The 23,784-nt window shown below is 46.1% G+C and overlaps 1 protein-coding gene across 2 annotated transcripts in view; it reads left to right on the top strand.

Moving 5' to 3' along the window:
* The first annotated feature begins 698 nt into the window (after positions 1-698).
* Positions 699-23,784, top strand: part of LOC129535093 (neuroligin-4, X-linked) — a 311,526-nt gene continuing 288,440 nt past the window's right edge. For both annotated transcript variants that reach the window (XM_055393690.2, XM_088834362.1), the window contains exon 1: positions 699-1,170. In XM_055393690.2, the coding sequence (XP_055249665.1) occupies positions 699-1,170 (472 nt within the window). The remainder of the gene's footprint in view (positions 1,171-23,784) is intronic.

Raw genomic sequence — 23,784 nt, 5'->3', positions numbered from 1 at the left:
TGAGCCACCCGGGAGGCCCATGAATCAAATTAGATGTCCATACTGTTGTCTGCATCGCTGTCAATACATTTTGTGGTGACATGTTGGTTCATGTAAGGAAGTCTCGAGGGTTCCTGGAATTTTTTGTTCTCGATGGGGGAGTTCACTGTGGAAGTTGTCAGGACACGGGCTAGAGTCTATGGCCTGGAGAGGCCACTGCACTAGATTGATTGGTGAAAAAGGATTTCCTGGAGTGATGTGTAAGGTTTCCCGGAAGATGTAAAATGCCACTGGTGACGCCGGGCTTCTGTTCATCCTCTGTGTCTGCCTTTTCCTTTCCCTTCAGGCCGCCTGCTCTGTGTCGGCGTTCTTATAAAGGATCACTGTTGCTGGAAGGTGCTGGACGGTCCTGGCCTCTTTGGAGCCCTGCAGCGGCGGGAATCCGGTCCGAGGATTAAGGCAGCGCAGCGGTCTTGTGATGGGCGGTCAGGACCACCGCCGGGCTGGCTGTTGACCTTGGACTCTGTCTATGCCCCATCCGGAGTGGGTCCTCAGGAAGCCCTTTGCCTCTCCTGGCTCTCGGTCCTTGGAAGCCCCTCTCTCTCCCCAAGGGCACCCCCCACTCCCCTGTCTGGTCTGCTCAGAGTCTCCGCCCCCGGACGACCCCCACCCACCCATCCCCACCCCCACCATCCCGACCCCGGATGTGCGGGTGAGCCATGTCGAGACCCCAGGGACTGTTATGGCTTCCGCTGGCCTTCACCCCCGTCTGCGTCATGGTCAACTCCAATGTCCTGCTGTGGATCACCGCCCTGGCCGTCAAGTTCACGGTCATCGACAGCCAGGCCCAGTACCCCGTGGTCAGCACCAACTATGGCAAGATCCGGGGCTTGAGAACGCCACTGCCCAATGAGATCCTAGGTCCTGTGGAGCAGTACCTGGGGGTCCCTTACGCCTCGCCCCCAACCGGGGAGAGGCGCTTCCAGCCCCCCGAGCCCCCCTCCTCGTGGACCGGGGTCCGCAATGCCACGCAGTTTGCCGCCGTCTGCCCCCAGCACCTGGACGAGAGGTCGCTGCTACACGACATGCTGCCCGTCTGGTTCACGGCCAACCTGGACACCCTGATGACCTACGTGCAGGACCAGAACGAGGACTGCCTCTACCTGAACATCTACGTGCCCACGGAGGACGGTGAGTATGCGTCTTCTGGCAGAGCACACCTGCTGTGTCAGCCTCCCCGTGTGCCCACGGCCTTTTATCACGGCCTGTGCATGATCGTTTCTATGACCCTGTTCTATCTTTCATATTCACAGTGAAGTTATCACTTGGGACTTTGTGCAGTGTGGATTTACGCAGCTGGACAGTCCTGTAACGAATGACTTAGCTCTTTCCGAACATTGCCTTTGTAGGATTGCTGTCGTCTTTATTTGCAGATGAGAACCCATGTGAGCATATACTCTTGGAGGTTACACTGGGATCACCTGTAAATGGTGAATCTAAAGAAACTAATAGAATTAACGTGATCGGCCTTCAGGGAGCCAATGAAAATCATATCAGGAATAGTGCCTTTGGCTTTAACATCTTTAGATGCTAGCACTTTTCCTGTTGAGTCTTAAGAGGAAGCACGATGGTTTTAAATACAAAAGCGAGGGATAGTTCGTTGAACGATTGGACTTGATTGTTTAGAAGCCACGTTGTCGCCATAAACTTGGACGTCGTTTCGTTCCAGTAGTCACTGCCGGCAAACGGCAGATGTGTGTCATCAGAAGACTCTAGCTATATCAGAAAGATAATGTTCTTGCTGGGACCCAATGCCCCCTTTCCTTTTGGATAACTCAGCAGTGAAAGTCTCGGTAACAGTAATGTTCCATCTAAATCCTGTGCTTGGGTATCTCCTTCTTTGTGTAGACTTCAAAAGGCCAACCAGACTGAAGTTGGGCTAGGTCCATGAGAAAAATTATGTTCTCGCTAGAACAAAATGACCCTTTTTTAGTTTGGATACTAAAGCAGTAAAAGTCTGTGAAAGCCATCACGTTCCATATGTTATTATAACTGAATCCCACGCTAGTCAAACCTGGCTATCTCCTTGTTCGTGAAGACTTTGAATTAAAATGATTGATACAGACCAACCAGACCAAAGTCTGGATACAGTGTAAGCCCATTTTTTTTCATTTCTTATTTACATGTGCTATTTTCGTACAAGGAGAAGGAAAAGGGTAGAATGGAATCTTCCTGGAATTTAAAATTTAGAGGCATCGTAGCAGCCATCAGTGTCTACTCTGAAAACCAAAGTGCATCCTTGTCCTTGGTAATTTTCACGCACACCTTTGTCTTCCTTTAATCCTTGAGAGAGGTTTCTTTGTGAGACTCAACTGAGAGTCTGGCCTCAAGCGATGGCATTACTCAGGGATATCCAGTAATTGTATCGCGTCTGCCATGTGGTTCTTTCTCAGGGCAGACGCAGCGAGATGGTGTGAGGACTGTTCAGGAGAAACCAGGCCACAGGCGTCTGTTAGGGAGACGACAGAGGATGTCCAGGGAAAGATATGGAAGGGGTGGGCTTCATCATATCTGCAGAGGTTGGCATGGAGACAGCCTCCTTGTTGCCATGGAGACAGACGAACGAATCACCTTGCATAGTCTAGGGATGAATGGGGTTCAAGGAGTGACCCCGGGTGCCTTACTTCCATGCCCTGCCCTGAGCTGTCCTTGCACGTGGCAGCTCCTAGTACCTCCTTGGTGCATCGACAAGGATGCGTAACCCCATCCCAAGCAAATTAAGGGCTCGCCTTTCAAAGCCACCTAAGTCCTGGACTTCCTTATCATGAGCTGTCCACATGAAGGATTTAAAAGAAAGATGGAAGGGGAGTCAGGGTAGAGGGAACAAACCCAGGGAAAAGATTAAAATTGCTTTCACAAGAAAGGTGACATGCTTGTGTTCATGAACAGGTAACTCGAGAGTGCTCCCCTTCCAAATAAGGAATGTGCTTCAAAGGGAATGCCTCCTTATGAGAAAGTGAAAAACAGTGTTAGTCCCTCAGACATGTCCGTCCCTCTGCGACCTCGTGGACTGTAGCCCGCCAGGCTCCTCTGTCTGTGAGATTCTCTAGGAAAAATTACTGGAGTGGGTCGCCATGCCCTACTTCAAGGGACCTTCCCACCCCAGGGATCGAACGCGGGTCTCCCGCATTGCAGGCAGGTCCTTTTCATACTGAGCCCTGAGAGGCAGGGCGCAATTAGACCATCCAGGAAGAAAAGTCAATAGCTTCCTTGATGGCAGATTCATAAGTGTGCAGTTGTGCGAATGGAAACCATAAGCAATTTGGCCATTTCTTTGTGGTCCAGTATGCAATAGGAATTTTGGGGGGGAAAAACATGTGAAAAATGCTGCCTAACAGAGAAGCAATCTAAATTTAAGAATAAAGGCAGTGCTGCTTGTTGACTCCTGGGGTATTTTTATAGCACTTCTGCACGCTGTATCTCACACCACCTTGACGGGAGAATCAGAAATCTAATAGGGGCTGAATAGCTAAAATTGATCTCCCAATGATATATAAATAATGGATTTTCACTGGTGAGTGTTGCAGAAGCAGAAAATTGCAGCCGATTGGGTCGGGAGTTCTGTGCATTTAAAAAAGGTGACTTGTGTCTATTCGACAATGAACTTGGAGGTTTAGATATTTAATTACTGGTTATTCCTAAATGAAGAAACCCAACTTCTACAATAACACATGAAAATTATGGCTTCATGCTGGTCCCTGCAAAGAGCTTCCTTTAGGGCATATCTAAATTCGTAACTGTGCCTTTGATTAAATGGATGTATGGTGACACCAGGTATTTGAAATTCAAGATTCCACTTTGGCACTCGGTTATTTATTTATTTTTTTGGTTTATCCTGATGTTTGATCAGCTGGTGTGTCCGTGTGACTTCACTACCAATAATGTAATTATGTGTTGCTGTCGTGTGCCAGTTAATCTTTACATGTTGTCATGGCAACAGAGACAGCCATTCTTAATTTGCAGAGATGCACACTTATTGTAAGCAGAATAGTGGCTCCCCCAGAGAAGTGCGGGCTTCCTGGGTGGTTTAGTGGTAAAGAACCCGCCTGCACCATAGAAGACATGGGTTTGATCCCTGGGTGATGACGATCCCCTGGGGGAGGAAATGGCAACCCACTCCGGTATTTGTGCCTTGGAAATCACATGGACAGAGGAGCCTGGTGGGCTACAGCCCATGGGGTCGCAAAGAGTCAGACATGACTGAAGCCACTTAGCAGGCATGCATGCACCCAAAAGGAGGGAAGGGCAAATCCTAAGCCCAGGAAACATTGACTATTATTAAGTTAGAGTGCTAAGTGGAGGAGGTTGCAACTAAAATTAATACCTGCTTACCCATTGACTTTAAGATGCAGAGAGTATACTCTGTCTTATCTGGGTGGGTGCATATGTGATCGTTAATTGTGAATGAAGGACAGAGAAAAGGTGAGTAGGGAAGCAGAGGAAAGCAACAGGGAAAAGGTGCAGCGGCCATTGCTGCCTTTGAGGACAAGGCAGAGCCGGAAGTCGTGGGATCCGGCAGCTTCTCGAAGCTGGAGAAGACAAGATTTCTCCCCTTGAGCTTCCAGAAAGCCCTGCCCACCCTTCAGTTTTAGCCTGGTGGAACTCTGACCTTCAGAACTCTGAGAGCCTCAGTAGCTGCCCCCTGAAGTTGCAACATTGGTGGTGATTTGCTGCGGCAGCAACAGAAATCTGGTACAGAGTTTGGGCAGCTGTTATCACAGTTTGAAATTTATCGTAAAGTGTTTCCCTGATTGAGGGCAACCCAGATACCGTGAAACAGTTAATGTGAACTTTCTCGGTCACTAATTGTTCTCAGATGGTAATTCCTTTCTTTACCTTTGTGTTGCCAGAATAGCTTGTTTTGATTAAAGTCATTTTAGTGCTGGGTAGTTACAAATTTGCGGAGAAGGCAATGGCAAGCCACTCCAGTACTCTTGCCTAGAAAATCCCATGGATGGAGGAGCCTGGTAGGCTGCAGTTCGTGGGGTCGCTGTGGGTTGGACACGACTGAGCGACTTCACTTTCACTTTTCACTTTCACACATTGGAGAAGGAAATGGCAACCCACTCCAGTGTTCTTGCCTGGAGAATCCCAGGGACGGGGGAGCCTGGTGGGCTGCCGTCTATGGGGTCACACAGAGTCGGACACGACTGAAGTGACTTAGCAGCAGCAGTTACAAATTTGAGAGTAAGGTGGGGCACGGGGCCAATTTGCTGCTTTCCATTATACATATCAAGGAGTCAACATTAGTTGTGATGACTGGGTGGAGATTTTGAGGATGTGAGGTTTAAACGCTGGAAAGTAGACACCCAAATTTTGGTTAGAGGTGTCAAAAGTTTACGGCAAACCTTCAGTTCAGTTCAGTCAGTCAGTCGTGACTGACTCATTGCGACCCCATGAATCACGGCACGCCAGGCCTCCCTTACCATCACCAACTCCCGGAGTTCACTCAAACTCATGTCCATCGAGTCGGTGATGCCATCCAGCCATCGCATTCTCCGTCGTCCCCTTCTCCTCCCGTCCCCAATCCTTCCCAGCATCAGAGTCTTTTCCAGTGAGTCAACTGTTCGCATGAGGTCGCCAAAGTATTGGAGTTTCAGCTTTAGCATCAGTCCTTCCAATGAACACCCAGGATCGATCTCCTTTAGAATGGACTGGTTGGATCTCCTTGCGGTACAAGGGACTCTCAAGAGTCTTCTCCAACACCACAGTTCAAAAGCATCAATTCTTCGGCGATCAGCTTTCTTCACAGTCCAACTCTCACATCCATACATGACCACGGGAAAAACCATAGCCTTGACTAGACGGACCTTGGTTGGCAAAGTAATGTCTCTGCTTTTTGATATACTATCTAGGTTGGTCATAACTTTCCTTCCAAGGAGTAAGCGTCTTTTAATTTCATGGCTGCAATCAGTGATTTCGGAGCCCAAAAAATAAAGTCTGACACTGTTTCCACTGTTTTTCCATCTATTTCCCATGAAGTGATGGGACCAGATGCCATGATCTTTGTTTTCTGAATGTTGAGCTTCAAGCCAACCTTTTTGCTCTCTTTCACTTTCATTAAGAGGCTTTTGAGTTCCTCTTCGGCAAATCTTACTAGTATTCACAAGCAATGCTGATTTTACATAGCAGCGTAGTGAAAATGTTAGTCGCTCAGTTGTGTCTGACTCTTTGCAGCCCCATGGACTGTAGTCCGCCAGGCTCCTCTGTCCATGGGATTCTTCAGGCAAGAACACTGGAGTGGGTTGCCATGCCCTTCTCCAGAGGGTCTTCCTGACACAGGGATGGAATGAAGGCAATGTAATGGAGGCGCTTTAAAAAATCTCCAGATGCCCGAGTGGGTGTAAGTGAATGGCATCAAGGAAAACACCCAAATGGTTCTCTTCCCTCATCTGACATTTAGAAGCAGCTGTACCTCTGAATGGCTTCTTCTCGCGTTAGCATAATCTTTTCAGCTCCTTGTTCCTTCTGTCAAGACCTCAAGATCTGATCTGTCCTGGGTAAGGTGGATTCTCTCCCCTTTTGAAAAACAACTTACTGGTTAATTTATTTGAGAGGATGTCAGTTAATTCTCTCCCCTCCGCAGTTTTAGTGAGATGTCTTTGAGGGGCATCGCCATGCAAGTTGAAGGCAGACAGCATGGTGGTCTGATTTCCATGAACTAAGACGTGATTGCTGAGGTCCTTTAATGGGCCGGAACCTGTTGGTCCGGCGTCGACCAATAAAAAAGTAAAGGAGAGGGAGAGAGGCTGATATTCCTTGGTATACGCAGAAAGCCATTAAAGCCCCTGGCTCAGGGCTTGCTCTGTGCATGAAGGCCTCAGGTGCCCTCTCGATGGGGTGAAGGCACAGAGCACCTTCTCGAGAGGGTCTTAGAAGCCGGGGCAGGAAAGTGAACACAGAGAGCTTCTACGCTCCAGGAATTAGCCTGAAAAAGAGAGAGAGGGAAAGCAAGACATGGGGACCAAAGCTCTGATGGAGCAAAGGTGTTTTAATCAACATGGTGTGAGCATATATACTGTAGTTATTCTCAGCAAAGAAAAGATGAAAATTCCAGACTTACAAAACATAGCCGATCCATGTCAAAGAGAGAGAGTTGTAAGTAATCGCTTTTACCATATGGTTCATAAAAAGGAAGAGGGTACTTATCACCGTATAGAAAAACTAACCAAGGAAATGCCTGGATTCCTCAGCCCCCAGGAGAGGCTTGCCTCTCCTCTTAATTCCTGAATATTCAGGAATTAATCAGGAACAGAGAATTCCTGACAGATCCAAAACAGCACAGAGGAAGCCTCCTGTTAGATGCTTCCTGACACATGATCACCGCAGTAGTTTCAGCTAATATCCGTCTTCTCATGGGCTTCCCTGGAGGCTCAGTCTGTCAAGAATCTGCCTGCAGGAGACATGAGTTCAATCCCTCGGTTGGAAAGGTACCCTGAAGGGGAGGGCAGAGCAGCCCACTCCAGTATTGTTGCCTGGGGAATCCCATGGACAGAGGAGCTTGCAGTCTACAGTCCACAAGGTTGCAAAGAGTCAGACACAACAGAGCAGCTATACCACGTACCACCACAGATCTCATATAGCTACAAGAAAAAGAACAAAAGGAAAGATTTTTTTCCTTGCGATGAGAACTGTTAGGCTGTACTTTAAAAAAAAAAAATTATTTTAATTGCAGGCTAATGACTTTACAATATTGTAGTGGCTTTGCCATACATGGACATGAATCCGCCATGGGTGTACATGTGTTCCCCATCCTGAAGCCCCCTCCCACCTCCCTCCCCATCCCATCCCTCAGGGTCGTCCCAGCGCACCAGCCCTGAGCGCCCTGTCTCATGCATCCAACCTGGACTGGCGGGATCTCCAAGTTTCCTGTGTCCCATCAAGCAGTGGTAACTACAGCCGTCAAACCTGTACGTTACATCCTTTGTGCTTGTTTATCTTAGAACCAGGAGCTTGTACATTCTGACCACTTTCATCCAACCCCCCACTTCTCCCCCACCCTCCCCCCACTTCTGGCTGCAGCAAATCTGATCTCTTCTTCTATGAGTTTGGTGGGTTTTTTAAATTACTATTATTTTGTTATTGGGGTATAGATGATATACACTGCTGTGTTCGTTTCTGCTGTACAGCAAAGTGCATCTGCTACACATATACACATATCCCCTCTTTTTCAGATTCTTTTGTGGCACAGCTCACTACAGAGTAGTTAACAGAGTTCCCTGTGCTATGCAGTAGGTTTCTACTGCTGCTGCTGCTGCTAAGTCGCTTCAGTCGTGTCCGACTCTGTGCGACCCCATAGACGGCAGCCCACCAGGCTCCCCCATCCCTGGGATTCTCCAGGCAAGCACGCTGGAGTGGGTTGCCTTTTCCTTCTCCAGGTTCCTCCTAGTAATCTGTTCTTTTTTATAGAGTAATGTGTATTTGTCAATCCCAACCTCCCAGTTTATCCCTGCCGCCCTCCTTACGTCTTGGTAACCAGAAGTTATTTCTCTCCATCTTTGACTCTGTTTTGTAAAGAGGTTCCCTTGTACTATTTTTTTTAGATTCTACATAGAAGTGATACAGTCTGGTTTTTAGATTCCATACATGTGTGAATATATGTGTTTTTTAAAACTAATCTCACTTAGCGTAATGCCATCGAGGCCCACTCACTGTGTCACAGAAAGTAGGAATTTCCTTTTTAACAGCTGAGTGATATTCCGCTGCCTGCCTACACCTACGTACCAACTTGTCTATCCATTTGTGTGTACGTGGTTCCTTTTTTGTTCCCGTGCGTTGACCATTGTGTGCAGTGCTGCCGTGAACGTAGAGGTGCAGTGACTTTTCTGAATCCTTCCGACTGTCAGCTTGGTTCAGTCCTTCCACTGAGCTTACAGCATCGATTGGCTAAAAACACGCCTGCCAGCATGCAAATGCCAGGCTGTTCCCTTGCCGGTTGAATGATTATGGGCGGGTTCTTCAGCTAGCGCGTGCCTCAGTTTCCTTGGGTATAAAACAGAGATGATCTGGGAGACTTCTTTGCATACATATGCAGCCCCTGATTGGATGTTTGTGAAGCATAGTTAATACAAGAATGGAGAATCTGAAGATGTTTCTCGCTCGGTCTTGTCTGACTCTTTGAGACCCCATGGACTGTAGCCCACCAGGCTCCTCTGTCCATGGGATCCTCCAGGCAAGAATACTGCAGTGTATTTTCATTCCCTGCTCCAGGGGGTCTTCCCAACCCAGTGATCGAACCAGGCTCTCCTGTATGACAGGCAGATTCTTGATCGTCTGAGCCACTAGGGAATCCCAGAGAACCAGAACTTTTCAACTAATTTGTACTTATGTATCTGTCTACTATAATGTCCAGTACATCATCAATGTAGATTGAATGTAACCTAAGTATTTATATGTCATAGTGGGAGGGTCAGCTTAAGAAATGGGACCTAGAGTCTGTCACTTCTGACAGACCTTCATATGGCTTTAACAAAAGGGAGTTTTGAGAAATGAAAAAAAAATTTTTTAATTGAAGTGTAGTTGACTTACAGTGTTGAGTTAGTTTCTGCTGTACAGCAAAGAGATTTAGTTACATACATACACACATATATCAATTTTCATGTTCGTTTCCATGATGGTTTATCACGGGATATTGAATACAGTCTCCTGTGCTGTACAGTAGGGAGTTGCTTGTCTGTTCTAAACAGTAGTTTCCATCTGCTAACCCCAAAGTCCTATTTCATCCCTCCCCCTACCCCTAGGCAGTCACAGATCTGGCCTCTGTTCCTCTTTCCTAGATAAGTTTCTTTGTGTCATGTTTTAGATTCCGCATATAAGTGATATCACATGATATATGTCTTTCTCTTTCTGAATCACTTCATTTAATGTCATCATGTGTCAGTCCATCCACGTTGCTGAAGATGACAATATATCAGGAATGGCAGTTTTTTTTTTTCCTTAACAAAGAGCAGAGTATTACCTTCTGCATTATTCCCAAGCTTTGTCTTTTTCAGCCTGAGTTGTCAACTCAATTTTTAGCATCCCATTTGACTTACAGAAATTAATCTTCAAAGAGTCATTAAAAGGCATTTCTTGGAACAGGCTCTCAGAACATCCAAAGACAATAGCACAGTTTTTTTTTAATATCAGATAAAGGAAAAATTAAGTGCCTTTCTCTTCTCATCAAGTCACAGATAGTTCAGGTGTATGCAGATGGGATGAAAAAATCTAGGTGAGAAACTTAAAGCTGGGTAAGTTAACACGGGGAGCCGGGTGGTTTCAGCCAGTCCACATCCGCAGGAAGCGACGTGAGAGTAACTAATTGCTTCCCATTTTCATGTCAGGGGGATGTTTGACGTTGTGTAGACGTGGCTTGTAAGTGGAGATAATTAGGAAAGATTATTAGATAAATATCTCCCTGACAAGGATTAATTGAAAAGAATTTAGTATTTTGTGAACACAGTTAAACAAGACTGGATATCTGGCCATGTGTGTTTCTCTCCCAGCTAAAGAAATTCTCCAGTAGAAGAATAATCCTGTGGAGGGTTTAGAAATTTTCCCTGTTTCGCATAATACTATTTGCTTAGCATGCCTTCCGAGTTAGAAAACCTGTCCTCTAAGGAAGAAAATTTCCCATTGCATTTGTCATCTTCCAGAATATGAATTTTAACTCATTTGATCCTTGGGTTGGGAAGATCCCCTGCAGAAGGGAAAAGCGACACACTCCAGTATTCTGGCCTGGAGAATCCCACGGACTGTACAGTCCATGGGGTCGCAAAGAGTCAGACACGACCTAGCGACTTTCACTTTCGCTTTCTTTCATCCCACCCCCAGGATATGTAGTAGCTTCCTTTGCTGCCAGAGACACTGCTGGTTTGGACACTGTTGTTTATTTTGCATGCTGTCTTGGCGACGCCTTCAACCTCCTTAGTGTGTAGTGACCTCACTTATGAATAATAATAATAATATTGTGTGTATGTGGGTGTATTGAGTCGCTCAGTCGTGTCTGACTCTTTGCGACCCCATGGACCGTAGCCCACCAGGCTCCTCCATCCATGGGATTCTCCAGGCAAGAGTACTGGAGTGGGTAGCCTTTCCCTTCTCCAGGAGATCTTCCCAACCCAGGCATCGAAGCCAGGTGACGGATTCTTTGCTGTCTGAGCCACCAGGGAAACCCAATAGTATTATATCGCCTGTGAATGTCTTTTCATATTATAGTGATTTGGGTCTAAGCTAGTGTATAAGAAATAGTTAGAAAATAGAAAGCATGGGTATGTTCTTGTAACTTCAATTTTATGGCCATTCGGTGTTGGTCTCATTACCAGTATCTGTCCCTGGAAGATTAAGTTTCTTCGGTGTTATGAAGGGGAGTAGATTCCTGTCTGTCTGGGCTCTTGTTTGCTTTTCCTAAACCAGGCTGTTTGTATAATGGATTACATTCATTAATGTTGGTGCAATGAATTACTGCCATCTCTTCTCCTTTACGGTTAAACATGAATTAGTTTCATGTTTTACTCCCTTTATGGTTAACTAGGATGATTCTGTAATGAATTAATTTCTTGTTTTCTCCTTATAATTAAACATGAATGAGTTTCATGTTTTACTCCCTTTATGGTTAACCAGGATGATTCTGTAATGAATTAATTTCATGTTTTCTCCTTATAATTAAACATGAATTGGTTTCATGTTTTACTCCCTTTATGGTTAACCAGGATGATTCTGTAATGAATTAATTTCTTGTTTTACTCCTTTGATGGTTAAGCAGGCTGTTTCTGTAATAAAATAGTTTCATGGTTTCCCCTTTACAGTTAAACACGACTTTGTTTCATGTTTTACCTCCTTTATGGTCAACGAGGCGGTTTCTGTAAGGAATTAGTTGCGTGTTTTCTCCTTATATACTGGATGCAGGGACTTAGAGACTGCAGTGAAAGCGAACAGAAGCTGATACTCTGTTCAGCTTGGCGATGAGGACAGCAGAGAGTTTGTGAGACGTGCAGAACAACAGCCCTGCATCAGCAAATCAGACCTACAAATCACCGGGGAGCTTGCAGACAGAAAGTATGAAAAAGAGCTGTGGGTTCACGCCCCGACCCCCTTGTTAGGGTGAAATGAAGCTGAGACGCAAGGTCGTCTCTATCTCATTAGTTCAGCCGAATATTCTATGGAGGCTTGGGAAAGTAAGTTTCTGCAACTGGAAACAGATTTAAGAAAATGCAAAAAAAAAAATAAAAATTCTGGGTAGATTTCACATTGTCTGATGATTTGGAGTGGTGATGACGGAGGTTGGTGTATAGTTTGTTCTGTGTCTGTGTGTGTCAGTATGCCTGTGTGTGTCAGTGTGTCTGTGTGTGTATGATTTACGAGGAAAATCCACAAGAAAAGCCACCCATAATCCCCTCAAGATCCCGTGTGTTCCGTTTTTCTGGAAAAAGCCAACTTGCACATGGAGATGACTAGACTGTGCTTTCCTCCCAGAGTCCCTGGGCACTTTGAATTTTCCCTACATCTGGACACTGTCTTGTCTGATGTGACTGTGGTCCCGTGTACAATCCTGGAGTTTCCCCTGGGGAAGAGGGTGTGTGCTCCTCTGAAAGGGAGGAAAACTGAGAGTACTGATTTGTCTCCAGCTGAGGAGCTTTTGTAGTCTGTTTCAACAGGTTCCGAAAATGACATGTCCCCAAGCACATCCCTTTGCCTTAAGATGGGTGCTTTGAGCTGTGTTGTGTTTTGTTCCCTGACGTGATATACTCCATCATTGCAGCCAATAGTGGACATGTGCACCTCACATATTGTATCTTCACTGTGGTTCTAACTTGAGCCAGATCCTCTGTGTGTCTCTAGAGCCCAACGGTGAATCTTTGTGTATTTTTCCTTCTGTCCTCCATTTATTATTCTCCTCGCAGCCTCCTTGGATGGTTCATTGAGAAATAGTGATGAATCACTGTTTGTACTTAGCATATGCAAGGTTTTGTGTGAATCCAACAAAGGTCCGTCTAGCCAAAGCTATGGTTTTTGCAGTAGTCACGTACAGATGTGAGAGTTTGACTATAAAGAAAGCTGAGCACCGAAGAACTGACGCTTTTGAACTGTGGTGCTGGAGAAGACTCTTGAGAGTCCCTTGGACTGCAAGGAGATCCAACCAGTCCATCCTAAAGGAGATCAGTCCTGGGTTTTCTTTGGAAGGATTGATGAAGCTGAAACTCCAGTGCTTTGGCCACCTGATGCAAAGAGCCGACTCATTTGAAAAGATCCTGATGCTGGGAAAGATTGAGGGCAGGAGGAGAAGGGGATGACAGAGGATGAGATGGTTGGATGGCCTCACCAACTCAATGGACATGAGTTTGAGCAAGCTCCGGGAGCCGGTGATGGACAGGGATGCAGTCGATGGGGTCACAAAGAGTCAGACATGACTGAGCCACTCAAACAACAGAAAAAGATGATGTAAAGAAATACGAGCCCTTTGATGGGAAAGTCAATGAGTCACAGCAAGAACTAACCTTTCAAAAAGGCATCCGCAGGCACAGTGAATTCAAGCAGGGACTGCTTTACATTTCCACAGACTAAAACCAAGAAGGAATTTGAAAGTTATCTTTTCTGTTGAGGGTCCATGATGGGAAATGTTCCCGTCAGTCTTGAGATGACACTCTTTTCCTGTGAGGTGAAGAGACTCTTTCTAAGTATCCAAAAGTTCAGCTTCTTGCTTTTTGTTTCTCTAGATAGACCAAGACATAAAAGAGTACCAAATGGTGAGAGGGGGAGAGATGAAAACCGGGACAAACGTATACGGAGGCGCTCTGATGGTGCAGTGCAACATGCAAAGTGCTCACTTGGGTTTCTTTTGTACCGCCCTATTTTTGACGTTGGAGGCTTCATAAATGGGATTACATCCGAAGGAATGCTAATGCCCGTTTTTCTTCTCAACACGCTGTTCAATAAAATTTATGCCAAAGAGCACAAGTTTCCTTTCTTACCGAATTCAAATATATTTATCTCTTGAAATTAGAAAAAAAAAAAATCATTAAAAGGTTTGCTGCTCCTCCCAAATCTTTCCCTAGTGAAATACTTTCATAATGTTGCATTTTAGACTCCAGAAATCTTATCATATCACTCTAATATCAATTTCCTACATTTTGACGCATAGCTTAGGGGCTTCCCTGGCGGTCCAGTGGCGAAGATTCCACTTTCCAATGCAGGAGGTGTGGGCTTGATCCCTGGGAGGGAAATAAGGTCCCACGTGAAGCGAGGTGCATCCAAAAATTAAAAAAAAAAAGAAAGTTTAAATTTAAAAAAATAGAGTAGTAAATCGTAGAGAGGAAATTGTCTCTTCCCTAAGAAAATTAAATCGGTAAAAACATAATAAAGCTCAATTTGATATTTCCTTTTGAGTTTAAGTCAGGTAATGAGATTAGCATGTTGTATAAGCATGTTTGTCTTCCTTGTTTTCCTCCTCCCAAAGAAAGGGATTTTAGTAGATTGACTATCCTACAACCCAGTGATCATATGACCCGGGAGTGACCGGGGAAATCGACTAGCACGTGACTCAGAATTACAAGGTCCTCCCTAGGCTGCGGCAGATAACCTCTCTGTTAATTATCTGACTCTTAGTTGGATGTCTTGATCATCTTCAGTTCACTTCAGTTCAGTCGCTCAGTCGTGTCCAACTCTCCGCGACCCCATGAATCACAGCACGCCAGGCCTCCCTGTCCATCACCAACTCCCGGAGTTCACTCAAACTCCTGTCCATCGAGTTGGTGATGCCATCCAGCCATCTCATCCTCTGTCGTCCCCTTCTCCTCCCGCCCCCAATTCTTCCCAGCATCAGGGTCTTTTCCAATGAGTCAGCTGTTCGCATGAGGTGGCCAGAGTATTGGAGTTTCAGCTTCAGAATCAAGTCCTTCTTGGTACCAACAGTCATAGCCAGTGTCAACCAATAGGCGTGCATTTCCTCTCGTTCATCATGACATGTGTGTGGCAGTCATATTATTATTTTTTTAATTGGCGGATAACTGCTTTACAATGTCATGTGAGTGTCTGCTGCTCAGCAGTGTGATTAGCCATATGTATACATGTACCTTCCCCCTCTTCAGCCCCCCACCCACCGCCCCACCCACCCCTCTAGGTCATCACAGAGCGTCGAGCTGAGGTCCGTGTGCCCTACATAGCAGCTTCCCACTAGCTGTGTGTTTTACGTGTGGTGCTGTATATGGGTGGGCTTCTCTGGTGGCTCAGATAGTAAAGAATCTGCCTGCAGTGTTGGAGACGCACCTCCGATCCCTGGGTGGGGAAGATCCCCTGGAGAAAGGCATGGCAACCCACTCCGGTATTCTTGCTGGGAAAATCCCATGGACAGAGACGCCTGGTGGGCTGCAATCCATGGGGTCACAAAGAGTTAGACACGACTCAGCCACTGACTTTATCATTTTCAGTGTATATCTATCAGTAATTTTTTTTCTTTCTTTTTCTTTTTTTGCAAACGCATGTAGTTCTTGTCTCATCTATATTGAACCTGAAATGTTTGCATACTTTTTTTTAAAAAAAGTAATATAGATCCAGTACGAATTACAGGATGAGAAAGAAAATAGCTTCCCTCTGCTTCCTGCAACAAGCGGATCACGTGCACCAAGGAGGAAGCATTTTGCAGCTGAGACTTCGATTTCCCCACAGGAAACCCTCTGCACGACAATTACCAGCTTCAGTCTTTCTCAAGCTGCATGTTTCCCCAAAATAGCAAGCCCCAGAGGTGTTCCAGGGGAAGGAAGCAGAAAATGGTGACAGAGCGGCCAACACACTAACGCGCTTGCATTTCGGGGAAAAGCAGTGGGTTGCCCGGCTTTCAATGCAGTTGTCTATAATTTGATTTCATGGAGATGGAATCGTTTCCAAGGAATTAATTAAAGTTCACAGGTAGCAAAAAGAGTTAGGCTTAACATCTCAGTGGGCTTTCTCTAGACTTAGGGGAAAATGCTCTTAATCTAGTCTTTTCTTTAAGGTTGTACAATTGTTATTATTGTTGTATGTGTGTTAGCCACTCAGTCATGTCCAACTCTGTGCGACCCCATGGACTGTAGCCTGCCAGGTTCCTCTGTCCATGGGATTTTCCAGGCAAGAATACTGGAGTGGGTTGCCATGTCCTTCTCCAGGGGATCTTCCCGACTCAGGGATCAAACGCGGGTCTCTTAGGTCTGCTGCACTGGCAAGCAGGTTTTTATTACTAGTGCTACCTGAGAAGCCCATTTTTATTGTTACTTTTTTATTATTTATGGTATTCATTCGGGGCTGCACACAGGTTTTCGCTAGTTTCTGTGCTCGGGCTTCTTGTCATCGTGTTTCTCCTGTTGTGGAGTCCTTGAGGTGCATGGGCTTCGTTACTCTGCAGCATGTGGCATCTTTGCAGCCCAGGGGTCGAACTCTGGTCTCCTGCATTGGCGGGACGACTCTCCTCATCCCTGAGCCCCCAGGGGAGGCCCCTTATTATTATCATTACTATGGTCATGGTTTAAAGTAGGTAAGCTACGAGAAGGTAGAATGAGGTGTCTGGGGGGACTTGAGATGTAGCGGGGGGAGGATATAATCTGGGGGTATGTAAACGCTTATTGGGATTCCCTGGGGGTGCAGTGGTAAAGAACCCACCTGACAATGCAGGATTCATAATAGAGGTGGGTTTGATCCCTGGGTTGGGAAGATCCCATTGAGAAGGAAATGGCAACCCACTCCAATATTGTTGCCGGGAGAATCCCATGGACACAGGAGCCTGGCGAGCTACAGTCCATGGAGTCGTGAAGAGTCGGACGTGACTGAAGCGACTTAGCACACACAAATGTCAGTTGGACTCTTTTAAAAACTTTTAGAGGCCATGCCTCAGCGATGCATTCTTCAGACTTTTTTCTTGTCACATGTTTTGAGTTTACCTGAGTTAGAGGTTGAATTGTGCCCTCCCCTCCCCTGCAAAGATATGTTGAATTTTTAGCAGCCCCCCAATACATATGAATGTCACCTTATCTGGAAATAGGGCTTTTACAAATGTCATCAAGATAAAAAGGAGGTCATACTGTATTAGCAGGGACCCTAAATCTGTTATAACTGGTGTCTTTCCTATAAGAAGAGTTAGTTTCTTCATTCAAAAATTTCTATTTGTGATAAAAATGGGGAGAAAATCAGAAGAGGTGTTTTCCGAAGAAGCCATAACACAAGGTCAGTGGGTACTTGAAAAGATGCTCAACATCTTTAAGTATCAGGGAACAGCAAGTCAACACCAGGAGATAGCCATTCACACCTGATATTGAAAAGACCGTGTTGGCAAGGATGTGGACAACAGCGAACTTCTGTTTGCTGTTGGTATGAATGTAAATTGGTACAGCCACTATGGAAAACAGTGTGGAGCTTCCTCAAAAGAAAAGAATAAAAAGAGCAGGCATATGATCCATCAAACCCACTTGTGAGTGTTTATCCAAAGAAAACCAAAGAAGATGGGACGATGTATGCACCCCTGTGTTCATTGCAGCATTAGTTACAATAGCCGAGATACGGACAGTCTAAAGTCCATCAGTGGATGAAAGGACAAACAAGATGTGATCGATACACTCAGTGCGGTATTATTCCAGCATTAAAAAAAGGAAATCCTGCTGTTGGCAACAATATGGATGGATCTCAGCGGCAATATGTTTAGTAAAGGAAATCCGACGAGGACGGATACTGCGGTTTTTCAGTTATATGTCAAATCTGAAAAGCAAAACCAGGAAAAAAAAAAAAAGCAAGACACTCAAGCTCATACTGAGAGCAGACTGATGGTTACGTGGCAGGGAGTTGGGAGTGGGAGAAATAAAACATAAGAACCCTGTAAATCTCCTTCCTTCCTTCCTTTCTACGATTGTATAAAAACAAAAAAACCTAGCTTGTGGGAAGCCGTCCCTTCTCTGTGAGCTTCGCCCGTGGAGTCCTAGTGAAGCGTTTGCGTCAGCATTTAAGAAAGGAACTAAGGGAAGATGGTCAAACACATCACCAGCAACGCTTGGCCTTGGTTCTGTCTTGGGCAAAAGGTTCTTCAATCTGGAGAGTGGATCTTAAAAAAACAAACCTTAGCAGAAGTGTTCATACCTTCCACATGAGCAGATCATGAATTTAATAAATGGAGCCCTTCCACTGGGAGAAGGAGGAAGGCGGAGGAGAAATAGGAGAAAGACAGAAAAGGTCAAAGGAAGTAGGTTTCCGGGAGGGGATGAGATAAGAATGAAGCCCGCAGAGATTCAGGGGGAAAACAGCTATGATGATGGAGGCAGAGACTCAGGGATGGAAGGGGTGCATCTCCAAGCCAAAACCCACCCAGGACCGACAACAACAGCTCTGAGCTGAGAGTGACACACGCAACAGAACTTCCCTCACAAAACTGGAAGGAACCAACCCTGTGAACTCATTACGACTGCACATCTGTCCTGTAGAACCATGTGACCGTCACGTTCTTGTCACTTAAATAAAGCCACCTAGTTGCTCAGACTTCCCTGGTGGCTCAGACGGTAAAGCGTCTGCCTACAATGCGGGAGACCCGGGTTCCATCTCTGGGTCGGGAAGATCTCCTGGAGAAGGAAATGGCAACCCACTCCAGTGTTCTTACCTGGAAAATCCCGTGGACGCACAAACTTGGTGGGCTACAGTCCATGGGGTCGCAAAGAGCTGGACACGACCGAGCGACTTTACTTTCAGTTGGTGGTCATTTGTTCCAATTGCACTAGTAATCTTTTTCTTTTTTTGTTTAACGCCCAAAGCATTTTGCGTTATGTCGTGATGGTTTCAGGTGGACAGCAAAGGGACTCAGCCGTACGTATATCCGTACGTAAGTATCCATTCTCTCCCAAACTCCCCTCCCATCCAGGCTGCCACATGACATTGAGCAGAGTTCCCTGTGCTGTCCAGCAGGTCCTTGCTGGTTCTCCGTTAAATACAGCAGTGTGCCCATGTCCATCCCAAACTCCCTGACTATCCCTTCCCCATCCTTCCCCCCGGTGACCATAATGTTGTTACAGAGGATTGAGCAGAGTTCCCTGTGCTGTCCAGCAGGTGCTTGCTGGTTCTCCATGTTACATACAGCAGTGTGTCCATGTCCATCCCAGACTCCCTGACTATCCTTTCCCCATCCTTCCCCCTGGTGACTATAAGGTTGTTACAGAGGATTGAGCAGAGTTCCCTGTGCTGTCCAGCAGGTCCTTGCTGGTTCTGCATGTTAAATACAGCAGTGCGTCCATGTCCATCCCAAACTCCCTAACTATCCCTTCCCCATCCTTCCCCCTGGTAACCATAAGGTTGTTACAGAGTATTGAGCAGAGTTCCCTCTGCTGGACAGCAGGTCCTTGGTGATTATCCATTATAAATATCAACTGTGCTAGGAATCTTAATACAATCTGGACTGTGTATTTTCTATCTGTACCTCCTGCTGAGGTCAGAGGAAGCTAGAACAACTGTCCTCCACCTTCACACTTCCTAAAACCATCTCTCTCTCCTTGGGAAACCCTCCTGAGACCTTCACAGTCTTCTTCCCCTCTGCTCACCAGAGAAGAATGTCTTGTCTTCCCATCCCCTAAGAAAGACAATTGTATTTGAATGGCTTTTCAGCATACTCCACTGGGAGGTTGGGAACCTGGCTGACAAGTTCATTTCCTCAGTTTCTCTATTTAGTGGACCCTGCAGGAAGCACAGAAGGTCATGCTCAGTTGCTGCTTTCTGCTTACTGGGCTCTTTTAAAAATTATTTTGGTTGTGCTGGGTCTTCATTGCTGGGCGAGGGTTTTATTCCGGTTGCAATGAGTGGGGGCTCCTCTCTTGCTGTGGTGGGTGGGCTTCTGACTGCAATGACTTCTCTTGCTGTGGAGCACGGGTTCTACACAGTCATTGAGGCTTGGGGTCTCTGTAGTTGTGAATCATGGACTTAGTTGCTCTGAGGTGTGTGGAATCTTCCCGGACCAGGGATTGAACCCACGTCCCCTGCATTGACAGGCAGATTCTTATCCACTGTGCCGTCCCTGGGCTTTCTGTGTCTCAGGCGGGTGTGTTCTCAGGATGGTGGTCATACCTGGTTTTCCCTTGTCCTGCAGCTCTGTAAATCCAGGGGGCGCCACTGGTAACCTTGCTTCACCGACTTTCTTTGGCTTGGTTGTCAACCTCTCCTACCCTGTGGGCCCTGACATGAACAAAAAGACAGCTATTCACCTGTCTTCGTTCATCTCACACATGCTTATTTGTTGTTATTTCTCAGTCGTTCAGTCATGTCTAACTCTCTGTGACCCCAAGGACAGGCTTCCCTGTCTTTCGTCATCTCCCGGAGTTTGCTTAATCTCGTGTCCATTGAGTCGGAGATGCCATCCACCCATCTCGTCCTCTCTGGTTCCCTTCTCCTCCCTCCCTCAATCTTTCCCGGGATCAGGGTCTTTTCCCATGAGTCGGGATCAGGCTCTATTCCAATGAGTTGGCTCTTCGCATCAGGTGGCCAAAGTATTGGAGTTTCAGCTTCAGCATCCGTCCTTCCAGTGAGTATTCAGGAGTGGCATCCTTTAGGATTGACTTGTTTGGTCTCCTTGCTGTCCAAGGGACTCTCAAGAACACTTACTGGCCAGCCTCTAATTATCAGTCCACTTGGCTCAATGTGGTCGCTACCCCTGTCTTTGACAAACCAGATAACTACCTGGAAGAATCGTTTAGTATAATGAACACGACAGTGTCACAAGTTGGAAAGATACGCAGATACTCAGAGAGACACAGAGTCTCACCGCAGGGTCAGAATCCACTCAGCAGGAGCTTGAAGAACATGCAGTTGACCCCGTTGCTGTGCGGAGGGGTACTTTTGAGAGCATGAATCACGGCTTCAACGATGGAGCCCAGAGGCCGACGTTGAGGTCAATTCTCTTAGAGGACCGTCATCCTTGAAGAGACCGAGCCAGTGAATTGAAAGTGTTTGCTCAGCCGAGGAATTGAAGTGCAGCCTTTGTGGTCAGTGTACTGCAGGGCAGTGTGTTCCCAGCATCAGCTGAGCTAAAGAGAGTATTGACAGGCGTGCTTTTAGCAAAAATTGAGAAGCCCAACACGGACAGGTATTGAACTGAAGGAGTGCCCCTTCCTGCCTCGCGGAGATGTGAAGCAGGAGTGGACAGTTTAACTCAGAGGCTGGATCCGTCCTGCCATTGCAAAAAAAAAAGCAAATGGAACATGGCCATGTCCACAAATTGGCCTGTTTTCTGTGGCTACTCTCGCACCGCAGTGGCAGGGCTGAATAGATGCAGCAGAGGCCATGTGGTTGAAGAGTCTAAAATACCGTCCTTCGTAGAAAACGTTTGCGGCCCCTCGATGTGAAGCAATGAGTTCCTGAAGTCATTTGGGCATCTTCTCATAAGCACAGAAATGAAGGACAGAATCCAGAGGTTCATGTTCTGGAACACTTGCTCCCAAACTAACTGGCGCTTTTTCAATATGCGTGCGACTCTATTCGTGTCCCTATTGGCTTTCTCATTTAGGGGGGCTGGGCCCTGGTGGCTCAGTGATAAAGAATCCGGCTGCCTGTGCAGGAGATGCTGATGCAGTCCCTGGGTCAGGAAGATGCCCCTGGAGAAGGAAAGGGCCGCCCGCTCTAGTCTTCTTGCCTGGGAAATCCCAGGGACACAGGAGTCTGGTGGGCTACAGTCCACGGGGTCACAAAGAGTCGGACACGACTGAAGTGACAACTTATCACCCACTGGCCCGAAGAAACTGTATTTTAATGACCCTGAAGGTCATGCTGGCAAAGATCTTTTCTTCAATAGTTATAAACAAGATGTGTTTGTCTATGAAAACTCTGGGAGTTGGTGATGGACAGGGAGGCCTGCAGTCCATGGGGCTGCAAAGAGTGGGACACGACTGAGCGATTGAAATGTACTGGTGACTATATGAATACCATGTTTCATGATGGGGCTAAGTATATGGAGAATTGGCACAAACAAGAACTCACAAAACTCAACCTGGGTCATTTTCTCTTTTCAGAGATTTTTAAAATAAAAAAACATTTTTTTTGGGGGGGGGATATTATGTTGGTTTCTCACATACAATAATGTGAGTCAGCTGTAATTATACATACATCCAGTCACTCCTGAGGCTTCCATTGGCCCATCCCACCCCGCCAGGTCATCACAGAGCACCCTCCTGGGCTCCCTCTGCTACACAGCAGTGTCTCACCGGCTGTCCATCTTACAGTTGATAGAGTATATATGTTGATGCTGCTTTCTCCATTCCCCCCACACTCTCCCCCCACCAACTGTGTTCCCAAGTCCATTCTCTATATCTGCGTGTCCTTTCCCTCCCTGCAAATAGTTCATCAATATCATTTTTCTAGATTCTCTCTCAATCTTTATGTATATGTTCATATTCTTTAGTTGTTTTTCTCTTTCTGACTTTTTCATTCTGTAAGACAGGCTCAAGGTTTACGCACCTCACTAGAACTGACTCAAATTCTTTTGGTTGGCCAAGTAACCGTCCATTGTATGTATCTAGCACACTTTCTTTATCCAGTCACCTGGACTTGATTGGTGCCTAAACCAAAGACAAACAAATACTCCTTTCTGCCAATAGGGAAAAAAATAGGTAAAAAAACAGTGAATCATTAAAGTAAACAGGGTCTATATACAGCAACTGTTTGGAGAGACCTTCAAGAAGGTCTCGTTGTGTATTATATTTGTAGGCAGTTTAATGAATGGATATGCCACAAGCGATTATTAGAATAGAGCTTTGAATGGAAGTCATTTTAAACACAACTCTCACATCCTAGTAATAAAATACACAACCAGCCCGTAGACGAATAAATGCAGTGCTAACCCACTCCAGTGTTCTTGCCTGGAGAATCCCAGGGATGGTGGAGCCTGGTGGGCTGCCGTCTGTGGGGCTGCACAGATTCGGACATGACTGAAGTGACTTAGCAGCAGCAGTAGGCGACTTTGGTGATGTTGTTGATATAAATGAAGAATGTGATGGTGACGAATGGTGATGAGGAGAACTCTGATGGTGGTGAATGCAGTGATGGTGATTTTGATGATACTCGTGATGGCTCTGTGATAACGAGGATCATGGTGATGATGGTGTGACTGGCAGGGCTGATGGTCGTGATCACTAGGATGGTGGTGATGTTGACATTGATAATATTGATGATGGTATTGGTGATCGCCATGAAGACGATGGGAATACCAGACCACCTGACCTGCCTCTTGAAAAACCTGTATGCAGGTCAGGAAGCAACAGTCAGAACTGGACATGGAACAACAGACTGGTTCCAAATAGGAAAAGGAGTGCGTCAGGGCTGTATATTGTCACCTTGCTTATTTAAGTTCTATGCAGAGTACATCATGAGGAACGCTGGGCTGGAAGAAGCACAAGCTGGAATCAAGATTGCCGGAAGAAATATCAGTAACCTCAGATATGCAGATGACACCTCCCTTATGGCAGAAAGTGAAGAGCAACTAAAAACCTCTTGATGACAGTGAAAGAGGAGAGTGAAAAGGTTGCCTTGAAGCTCAACATTCAGGAAACAAAGATCATGGCATCTGGTCCCATCACTTCATGGGGAAACAGTGGAAACAGTGTCAGACGTTATTTTTTTGGGCTCCAAAATCACTGCAGATGCTGGTTCAGGAAATTAAAAGACGCTTACTCCTTGGAAGGAAAGCTATGACCAACCTAGATAGCATATTAAAAAGCAGAGACATTACTTGGCCAACCAAGGTCCGTCTAGTCAAGGCTATGGTTTTTCCCGTGGTGATGTATG

This window comes from Moschus berezovskii, chromosome Y (genome assembly GCF_049115385.1).
Source record: "Moschus berezovskii isolate FMDL1 chromosome Y, NW_MosBer_1.0, whole genome shotgun sequence".
Lineage (NCBI taxonomy): Eukaryota > Metazoa > Chordata > Mammalia > Artiodactyla > Moschidae > Moschus > Moschus berezovskii.
This window is presented reverse-complemented; position numbering and strand designations above follow the sequence as displayed.